At 59.4% G+C, this 10041-nt stretch overlaps 1 protein-coding gene across 1 annotated transcript; it reads right to left on the bottom strand.

Moving 5' to 3' along the window:
- Positions 1-7: 7 nt before the first annotated feature.
- On the bottom strand, positions 8-8546 carry NANOS3 (nanos C2HC-type zinc finger 3). The gene is made up of 2 exons (XM_032591361.1): positions 8456-8546; positions 8-2239 (listed from the first exon to the last, which is right to left on the bottom strand). The coding sequence occupies exon 2, from the start codon at positions 554-556 to the stop codon at positions 11-13; it is 546 nt and encodes a 181-aa protein (XP_032447252.1). The 5' UTR covers positions 557-2239; positions 8456-8546; the 3' UTR covers positions 8-10.
- Positions 8547-10041: the final 1495 nt, after the last annotated feature.

The following is a 10041-nucleotide window of genomic DNA, read 5'->3' as shown; positions in this document are numbered from 1 at the left end:
CCCGAAGGACTCAGCCACAGCCTGGGGCAGGTCCCCTCCACAGCGGGTCTCCCCAGCCACCTGCACAGGCCGCCGCCGCCGCTCCCGCGCCTGCCGCTCCCGCGCCTGCCGCTCCTCCTCTGCGATGCCCCGAGTCCTGCATCCTCGCCTTATCAGGCCGGGATACCCTCTTGCCAGCTGAGTTGCGGGTGGTATAGCTGTAGACGGAGGTGTAGCCCTGGCCAGTGAGCGGGCAGAAACGACGCGTGTGGGCACGCTCACGCGTAGCGCCGCACTGAGGGCACACGTAGTCACGAAGGATGGGACACAGCACCCGGCCGGCCTCATCCTTGAGCACGTGGGACTGGTAGATGGCCCGGGACTCGCCGTTGTGTTTGCAGAAAGAGCACAGGCGTTCAGGAGCTGCTGAAGATTCCGGGCTGGGCCTCTGACCCCCAGGTCCTGGAGCTGGCTGTGGCTGGGGATCCAGCCTGGTCTCAGGCTCCCCTTCCCCACGCAGAGCCCCGACCAGGCGTGCCAGACCCAGGTAATCCGTCCACAGGTTGAAGGTTCCCATAGCTGGGCAGCGTGTGTGCCAGGTAGAGGGGCAGAGAGAAGCAGCCTTGCCTGCCCAGAGCTCCGCTTTCTAACCCGTCCTCTGCCCCTCCCTTCCCCTCTGTGGAGCCTAGGAGTCTGGGCTGTCAGTTCCCTCCTTATACCTCCAAGGGAGTGTGAAGGGGGAGGAGCAGGCCATGGGAGGTTCCTTATTGTCACAGGGGGGCTTGCTGCCGCTCCCCCATAAAGGCACCTGCCAGGGGATACATGGTCTCTAGGTGGGCTGGGGGTGATGGGGAGTGACAGGACACAGGCTGCAGGGGGCACCCACAGTTGGGAGCCACCCCCCACACAGAGGGGCATGGGGAGGGCTACCCCTGCCTACCCCTCTTGGAGGCCTGTGAGGCCAGCCAGTCCTGCCCCACAGGGAGACGGGGAGGGGAGGGGGAAGCCCCACCCCAAAGACAAGCACCGATGTAGTCAGTAACTTAGTAACTTGTGTCTTCCTTCCCCTGGGCTGGGGGAGGGGCCGGGTGCCCCTGGGCTCTTTGGGGAAGGTGGGGAGCTGCTGATGCTCGGCTGTCTCTGCAAGGGGGATGGTGCCTGGTTCATGGGGAAGGCCAAGGATCAAGACCCCCAGCTCCGGGAGTCCCTCAGGGAGCTTTCACACCTATTTCAGTGGAACCACTTTCATGGATGAACACCCTGAGGTATGAGGCCACCTGCCCATACTTCACAAAGACAACACAAAAGCCAGTCTCCCCCATCCAGTTACCATAGCCCCTAAGGCTAGGTGCTGGCCCTGGGGTGGACAGGAAGTGAGAAAACATTATGGGGGCAGCAGAGGCACAGGCTGGGTTAATGGAGGGGGGTCCCCCCAGCACCTCAATCCCCACCCACTCCCTCAAATGAGACCCTCAAGAGGTACCCAGGTGGGGCAGAGACTCGGCAGATGAAGGGATGAGCAGGCACCAAGGTGCTAAGGGGCAACCACAGGTAAAGCAGAGGTCTGTGGGTGCTGGGCCCAGGACCTAGACACAGAGAAGAGGGGCTCTGCTGCCTGCCCGCCCCATTCATTGGTTGACTGACTCGTTCAAGAAATCCTAGTCCTGAGTCCTCTGGGAACAGGGCTATCCCGTCAGAAAGGTTTTCCAGGTGCCTCCCAACTCCCCCCCACTCCCCTGGATTTATTCCCCAAATCAGGCCTGTGTCCATAAGGATCCCAGATGCCAGCCCTCCCCAAGGGGTGAGGAGCTGAGGTCAGGGCATCGCGTGAGTGGGTCTTGTCCCCTAGTCCCTTCCCCTCAGGCTGTGTCCGGCCCAGCCACAGTGACATTCATCCCTCGGTGGGTCTGGCCTCCGTCCTCACAACCCACCGACAACAATGAATGTTGATTGTGACCTTCGCTGTGGCCTAAAGGAGGGGATGCCCAGGCTGGATCTGGGAGCTACCCCGGCCCTCCAGATATAGAAGGCAGGGGTCATGATGGGTGGATGGCAGTTCCAGGCCTCGGGGTCCACTCAACGGTCGATGGTTTGCCTGAGCTGCCCAAACTCACCGACAGGTTGAATGTTCCCCCAAACCCTTGGCAACTTCTCCAGGGGGCGCAGGACTGGACAGTGGGGTCGGGGCAGGAGAGACTGGAGGGGGTGAGGGACCTATTAACTCAGTAATTCAGCAAGCAGGACCTGTCTGCTCCAGGACCTGGAAAAAGCACAAGATAAATATAAATAATAACTGTAGATATTTACGTAGGCTTTGCTACACAGAGGCAGCAATACTGGGCGGTGGGCTTGTTTCTCGGCGCATCTACTCAAATCATCCTCAAAACGGTCCTGGAAGGTGCAGAGTATTTGTCAGTTGGGAGACTGAGGCCAAAGGGCACCCACTGCTAGTGAGAGGCAAAGGAGGGATTCCTAGTGGCCCCAAGAGGTCTGGCTGCCAGACGGTTATTGCCCCAGGACATTGATGCAACAGCGATAAACAAGTCATTTTAATACAATGTAATACCTTCTGTGAGCTTCACTGTGTTCCCCGCAAGGCAAGATTGTTGATGAATCACAACAACCCCAGGGGGTTGTTCCTCTTTGCAAATTTGGGGCTAGCAGTAGGGCCACTTGGTCCACCTGACAGCGGAGAATCCTGAGGACTAGAGGAGAGACCCCCCTGGCCATCTGCCCCCTTGATGTGGGGGTACAGGGTCGCTCACCCTGGGGCTTCAAAATAGGCATCAGTCAGATCCCTGCTCAGACTCCCAACTGCACCAAGATGCTGCCCCCTCCCCATTCCCAGTCCCTCCCTCCAGGGGCCCACAGATTTGGGCTCCCACCCCCTCAAGGTCCCCCACCCCAACCCTCCATGCACAGTCTCAGGAAAAGCCACCTCCAACCGGGGTCTGGGGACTGCCTGGGGAGAGGCCTTCAAATCTCCAGTCCCTTCTCAGTTTACTGGGAAATACTGAGGGGGTCAGGGATCCCAAGTGTGCTGAGCTTAAGTTAACCCCAAAACGCCCCTTGTCAAAGGTGGACTGAGCCAGCACAACTCTCCAAGCCAGGTCCCCAGATCCCTACCCAGAGCCAGCCCCCAGAGACCCTTGCACCCACCCCGGCCCCTCCCTAAAGCCTGACTCTGAAAGCCCACACTCCTACGGCCAGTTCCGGGACCCGTCCTCTAAAGCCCACCCCCAAAGTCATCCCTCATAAAACCACCTTCAAAGCCCATCTTCAAAAAGCCCATATCCTCTAAGCCCTGCCTCCACACCCCGCCCTCTGAACCCACCCCTTCTGGCACCCCCATATTCCAGCTTCAGGAGCACCCAAGGCCACTAAGCCCCACCCCTCAGTCCCGCCTCTAAAGTCAGCCTGCCTAGACCCCCATAACCCCGTCCCTACAGAGGCCCCAAGGCCACCCCCTTGAAGCCCACGGTCCTTAAGTTCTGCCCCTGTAGGACCTGTCCCCAAACAGGAAGCCCTGGGAGGGGATCCTGGAAAATGCTCGCTCCTGTGAAATTCCCCTACTTCATGAAGCCCCTTCCCTAGAGCCCACATTCTTGACCTTGGCCAGGGATCCAGCCACGTTCCCACACCAGACTGGAGTTCAGAGTAGGGAGCCCTCCCCCACCACCCATCAATCCAGCCAAAAGGGCCCCATTCTGGGGATAGTTTGAGGGCCCCCCTTTACCAGGCTCAGGATATCTAGGTCCTTCTGAGAGAGCCATGTGGGGTCTCCTGCAGTGAAAATCAAGGTCCTAAAGAACAGAATGCCTAAAACTATGGGGGAGAAGCATGGTTCAGGAAGGGAAGTTTATAATAATAATGCTTTACCTACACCACTATTATTAGGATACCCATTTTATCGATGAGGATGGTGAGGCTCTAAGAGTTTGGAACAGAACTCACCCAGGTTCCTCAGAAGCTTTGTTTGTGACGATGACTATGGAGCTAGAATGAGGGGTCAGCTGGCATAAGGTACTGGGCACAATGGTGGGGAGACTCCTCAAGACACCCTTTTCCTTCTGTGTCTCCTCTCTGACTTGATTCCTTGAGGGCTCTGACCTTGACCTACCAAAGAGGGAAGTCCCTAAAGAAGTTGTCTCCAAGACAAGGACCATCAGAGGGTGCCTGGTCCGGAGGGTCAGAGCCCAGGTAGGAAGGCAGGGTTTCCAGCCAAAGGAAGGGGCAGGAGGAAACCCAAAGCCCCTATAGGCCCTATGGAGGAGGGGTTGCCTGGGGCTTACCCTGGGTCTGCCTGTCTCTCTGTCTATGGTGGTCAGTGCAGGCTTCTGCCCTTGCCTTTGGTGTCTGTCTGGGTCTGACTGTGCCCCTCATGGGCCAGTATTTGTCTGGATCTCCTGCTCTGTGTGTGCTCCTGTCTGTTGCTGTCTGGGTCTGCCTGTGTGTGTCTGCCTCTTTACATCTGATCTGTTAGCCTATCCCCTCCAAGTCTGGGTCTGGCCCTTGGTGAGGGATGGCTCTGCTCTGTCTGCATCTCACTCTCTGGACTTGGGGCCCTTGCGGAGGTGGGAGAGCGGAAGCTGACCGTTCCTCCCATCAAGCGTCCTACGGCTTTCTGAAGGGCCAACTGGGCTTCCATCTGATTTTTTTTTTTTTTTTTTTTTTTTTTTTTTTACAGAGAGAGAGAGAGAGAGAGAGAGAGAGCAAGCTTGCACGGGGGAGAGGGGCAGAGGGAGAAAGAGATAATCTTAAGCAGCCTCCACGCCCAGCACAGAGCCCAACACAGGGCTCCATCTCCCAACCTTGGGATCATGACCTGAGCGGAAATCAAGAGTCAGATGCTCAGGGACGTCTGGGTGGCTCAGAAAGTTAAGTGTCCGACTTCAGCTGAGGTCATGATCTCATGGTTAGTGAGTTTGAGCCCCGTTGTCTGGCTCTGTGCTGACAGCTCAAAGCCTGGAGCCTGCTTCACAGTTTTTGTGTCCCCCGACCCCCTCCCTGCCCCCCACCCCTCCCCCGCTCATATTCTGTCTCTCTCTCTCTCTTTCAAAAATAAGTAAAACGTTAAAAAAAAAATGGACTGAGTTCAATGGACTGAGCCACCCAGGCATCCCCCTATCTGACTTTGAAGCCCAGCAGAGTGAAGATGGGGGGCTGTTTCCTACCCCAACCCCAGACCCTGATGCAAGGAAGGAGGACTTTTCAGGGCCATTTTAGCCCTCATTCTCCCTCTTCCTGTTCCTTAGTCCTTGGGACAGCACCCCTACCCCCCTCCAGCTCCCATCCCAACTGGGAGGATCTGTCTAGGCAGGGGGTTGGGAGTGATGGGTGAGGGGAGCCATCCCAAAACCACACTGACCTGCCCCCACACCCACCCTCACCCTGAGCTCCAGGAGGGCAAGGCAGCAAGGCAAGGCAGCTGGCATGGGTCTGGGGGTCAGAGTTGGAGGTGAGAGGTCCCAACAGAACCAGATGGGTAGAGACGGAAGGAGGCAGGTCTGTCAAGCTGAAGAACAGGGGCCAGGGGCACGAGGTCAGAGGTACAGGGCTTCCAGAGGGTGTCTGGCAGCCTGCACGTCTTTGTGCGCCCCTCTGTGTATGTCCATGCGAGTGTTCCTGGTTGCATGACCCCGTATTTGCTCCAGTGTGCACGTGTCCCTGTGTGTGTGCCCTTGTGTGTGTGGATAGACCCTGGTGGGGCACGTGCAGGAGGAGCTGGTCAGGGCCTGGCCGACAGAGCCCATTATGGAGTGTGTAGCAAAAGTGCACTTGGAGGTCCCCAAGTGGAGTCCCATCGATGGCCCAGGCTGTGTAGACTGGGGGGAAGGGGACCGCTCATCTCCCTGATACCTCCATGATCTCTCAGGTTCCCACCTGCCCTCCCCATGGCTTCCTCTCCACCTGCCCGCCCTTTCACACAGGGTCCTCAGCCAAGGGGCTCATCTGTCCCATCAAGACCTGGGGGCAGCCAGTGGGCTCGGACCCTGGGCTTCTATCCCAGATACGGGGCCAGAGATGGAGGAGGTGGAAGGGTCCAGCTTCTCCGCGGCTAGGGTGGGGGTGGGGGGGGGGGAGGGGGAGGGGCCTAGGCAGGTCGATGGGAAATTCAGACACTTCTAGTGAGGTTCATGGTGCAGGGTGACCCTGGGTCTGGGTCAGGGTGGACTGTGCCTGCCAAAACTCGGGCAGCAGCTACCAGTGGACCTGTAACTGGGGGTCTGCAGTGGGCTTGGGCTCCTACCTACTCTGCTGGGCTATTCGGGGGGTTCTGTGGGTGTCTGTATATCCAGGTGGGCGTGTGCTGTAGTGGGTGGCTGTCTACGCCAGTGGTGTCTTTGTGTCGGCACAAGTGTCGGCACTCCCGTGGGCTTCTGTTTGTGTGTGGATGTCAGTATGACTGTGGGTGTGTGTCAGGCTAATTGTGAGTAACTGCAGGTCGACGTGTGAGCCAGCGTGTGTGGGTGTCTGTCGTCTGTCAGTGTCACTGGGGGTGACTGTAGTCTGTGTGTCATCTGATCATGGTGCCCCCCGACCGCCCTCACTAAGATGTCAGCTCCAGGAGGACAGGGATTTTGATCTCTTGCATCCCAGTGCTAGAACAGTGCCCGGTACATAACAGATGCTCAATAAACAAGTGTTGGCTTTACATCCAGGTGACTGTAGATTTCTGCTTGTCCCTCTGTCATTTTCCCGTGGGTCTGTGGGCCATTGCACGTGTGTTATTCTGTCTGTGTGTTGGTACCGTAGGTGTCGAGGTGTATAATCAAGTGTTAGGGTAGGTGACTATAGGTGTAGGTACTGCTGAAGGGTTCCCATCTGTCTGTGGGTGACGGTGTCATAATGGGGGTCTAGGAGGTCAGTCTTACCATGGGCCACCGTGTGTCCTCATGTGCAGCTGTGTTACTGGGGATCTGTACGTGTGTACGTCACGATTATGATGGCCTGATGTCAGCGTCCACACAGGCCTCATACCAGCTGTGTGTGTGTGTGTGTCCAGTCATCTGGGGGACTGCAGATCCTTGCTTGGGCTGGCACGTGGATGTCTACATCGTGTACGTGTGTCTGCTCCAGTGCTCATGGATGGTGGTATCTATCAGTACATGGGGGGGGGGGGGTTTAAGTATTTGCGGTAGTCATGGTTACCCTGGGTGACAGCCTGCGGGTGCCCGTGCAACACTGAGCACCCGGGTGTGTGTGCGCGTGCAGTAGAGAACTGTGTGAATGTCCACGTTTTAGGTAAGGCGGTGCCTACACTGCGGCCACCGTCGGCGATGGCTGCATTTTTCAGCGTAGCAATGTTTTCCAGCTGTCAGCCCTGCGCGTCCTCGTCATCGCGGGTGATGTGTGTGCCCACGTGGCAGTGTTATCGTGAGTGACTGTGTGTGCGAGTGTGCGGATGACTGTTCCCGCAGGTGATGGGAGTAACAATGGGGATGATGTATGTCCACGTATAACGTGTGGATTGGGAGACTTCATCGGGGATTTGGGAATATCTAACTGTGGCTCCCTAAATGTATCTGTGAGTAGTCCAGGGCAGGGGGATGGGTGGGAAAGGAGATGGGGGGCACTTCTCAGCTCCTATCAGCCAATAAGAGGCCTTCATCCCCCCACCCTCAGCATGCCCACCAGGGCGAAGTCCCTGTGAAAGGGGTCCTGTCGCTTTAAAAAGGCTCCCCGGCAGTGGGATTCTGGGCCATTTTTCCCTTCTTCGGCCAGTTTCGGAGGGCGTGTTCCTGTTAGTAAACCTTGGCCCCAGTAAATACCCTGCAGCCTCCGCAGGTAATGACAGGCCGGCGGGGAGCCCGCGGAGGGCGCCGGGGCTCCTGCAGGCGGCGCCGCTGCAGCCGCGGGGCCATGGCCACAGCCAGGCCCTATGCCCCCCCCCCCCCCCCCCGCCGCCCGAATCGCGCCTGGATCGGTCTCCGCAGGGCCCGCGCAGGCCCGCGCGCCCGTGAACTTGGCCGGGGGAGCCTCCCCGAACGCGTGCGCCGGACCTGAGCTTCTCCCAGCCCTGGATATCGGAGGCCCCCACCCGCTCTGCGCCCCCAAGAACAAAGCTCGCCACCGCCCGGCCCCGGGGCCTCCCCGTGGTCAGGTGTCGGGCGGCCCAGGCACCGCTGCCCCTACGCCCCCCATCATGCAGCCCCTCCCGGCGGGGGCATCTCGGCCTGCCCTCCCCCTCGGCGGCCCAGCCTCGGGTACTTGAGGGCCTGTCCTCTATAGGGCGTCTGGTCTCCCCGGCTCCCCTTCTCGGGGAAGGCGAGATGCAGAGATGCCGCCGGGGCCTCCCCGCCCCCCTTCTCCAGCCTCCGCAACAATGGAGGGCCGGGCTGCAGAGGCCAGGGCGCCGGCCCCCGGGCCGCGAGCAGGTGCGCGAGGGGGCCGCAGCCGGGTTCCGCCGCCGCCCCGCCCCGCCGCGCCCCCTCCCCGCGGGCGGCGCCCCCGCCCGCCTGGCGCCCGCGCTCACCTCGTTTTGGGCCGCGGCCGCGTCGCCCCTCTTCTTTCCAAACCCGCCCGGAAAAGCCCCCTGAGCCGAGGCGCCTGCACGGGAAATTGCATTTCGGCGGCTCCCGGGCTGGGCGGCGGGGGGCCCCCCCAGGCCGCGGGCCGGGGGAGGGGGCCGCGGGGCTCCGGCGCCGGCTCGAACCCGCGGCCGCCGCCTCCCGCCCGCCCGCCTGTCTGTCTCGGTGACGTGCCCGCGCTCCCCGCCGCTGCCGCCGCCCCCTCCCTCCTCCCCGCGCCTTGCCGGGCGGTGGGTCCGGCGGCGACCGTGTGTGCCCCGAGGCCTCCCGCCAGGCGCACCGGGACGCACGCGGGATACCCATGGGGCGTCAGGACGCAGCTCCCGGGGCCCGCGCGGGGGACACGGGGGCGCGAGCGGGCACACGCAGGGACCCAGACGCACGTAGACCTCAAAGGCGCACGGGGAGCACACGCGCACAAAGGCACGCGGACCACAAACACAGGGAAGGGTGTGCAAGGGGTTTCCAGACACACATACCCGCAGGAGGGGATGTCAGGACACGCGGGGACACCGGGGCACCGGCCACGCGAGGATGTCCATAAAACTGAGCTACACAAATAGGCCCAGGGAGCACACAGACACATGCAAAATACAGACACATCGCTTCCACAGGACAGGATTGTTCAGAACTGAAATATAGGTAGAGAGGAGCCCAGGGGCATGCACAGAGAATACCAAACGGGCACATACACAGACTCACCTCGAAGGGATGGCCACAGAACACACACAAGATACACAGACATACAGGGATACACAGAGAACCAACATACCTCCCCACCCACCAGGTGCAGTCATGGGAACACCTGGAAACACAATACCCCAACACACATGGATATACACACAGAATAGAACACATCTATAGAGATATGCCAGGCACACACAGTCTCAGGGACACACACAGACACACAAAGTTCACAGACACACAAATATATGCGCAATGACTCATGTACAAAGGGCAGAGGCATGCTAGAATTCATAAAACCAACAGTCATACCCACACAAAAAAAACCCCAGACAGGTCCCCAGGGCGCAGGGGTCCATAAGGACACAGTAAATACAGGGATATTTGGGGACACGTGTACCTCTGACCATCTGGCATAGGCATGCACACAGGCCAGATACACAGGCCACATACAGAAGGTAAACTTAAACTCAAAAGTTATACACAGGTGGGGGGGTCCCCTCATCACCTAGAGATGCTTACATGGAGCTCCCCTGTTCCCTCACATGCACGCACATCAGGTACACAGGCACACCCAGCAGGAAACGGACGCTCGCTGAGACTCCCACCAGGGATCCACATTCAGGTATCCCCATATACTCCGAACACACACTCAGAATCCCTGTCTGCTGTGGCCATGATGGCTGCTGGTTGGTGGAGGGAAGTCACCTCACTTCAGGGACCGTGAGGGAGCCAGGCGGCCTCCCCATGTCCAGGGCTGAGCTGACAGATTTCTCATTCTACTTATCCCCCCATCTCAGTCTGACAAGGCGTCAGAGAAGCCTTTGTGCACCCCACGCAAGCCCAG

Source organism: Lynx canadensis, chromosome A2 (genome assembly GCF_007474595.2).
Source record: "Lynx canadensis isolate LIC74 chromosome A2, mLynCan4.pri.v2, whole genome shotgun sequence".
Taxonomy (NCBI): Eukaryota; Metazoa; Chordata; class Mammalia; order Carnivora; family Felidae; genus Lynx; species Lynx canadensis.
The sequence above is the reverse complement of the archived record's forward strand: the minus strand, read 5'-3'. Positions and strand labels throughout refer to the sequence as shown.

Coding starts and splice junctions, on each gene's coding strand:
- NANOS3 (XM_032591361.1), bottom strand. CDS start 556: ATGGGAACCTTCAACCTGTGGACGGATTACCTGGGTCTGGCACGCCTG.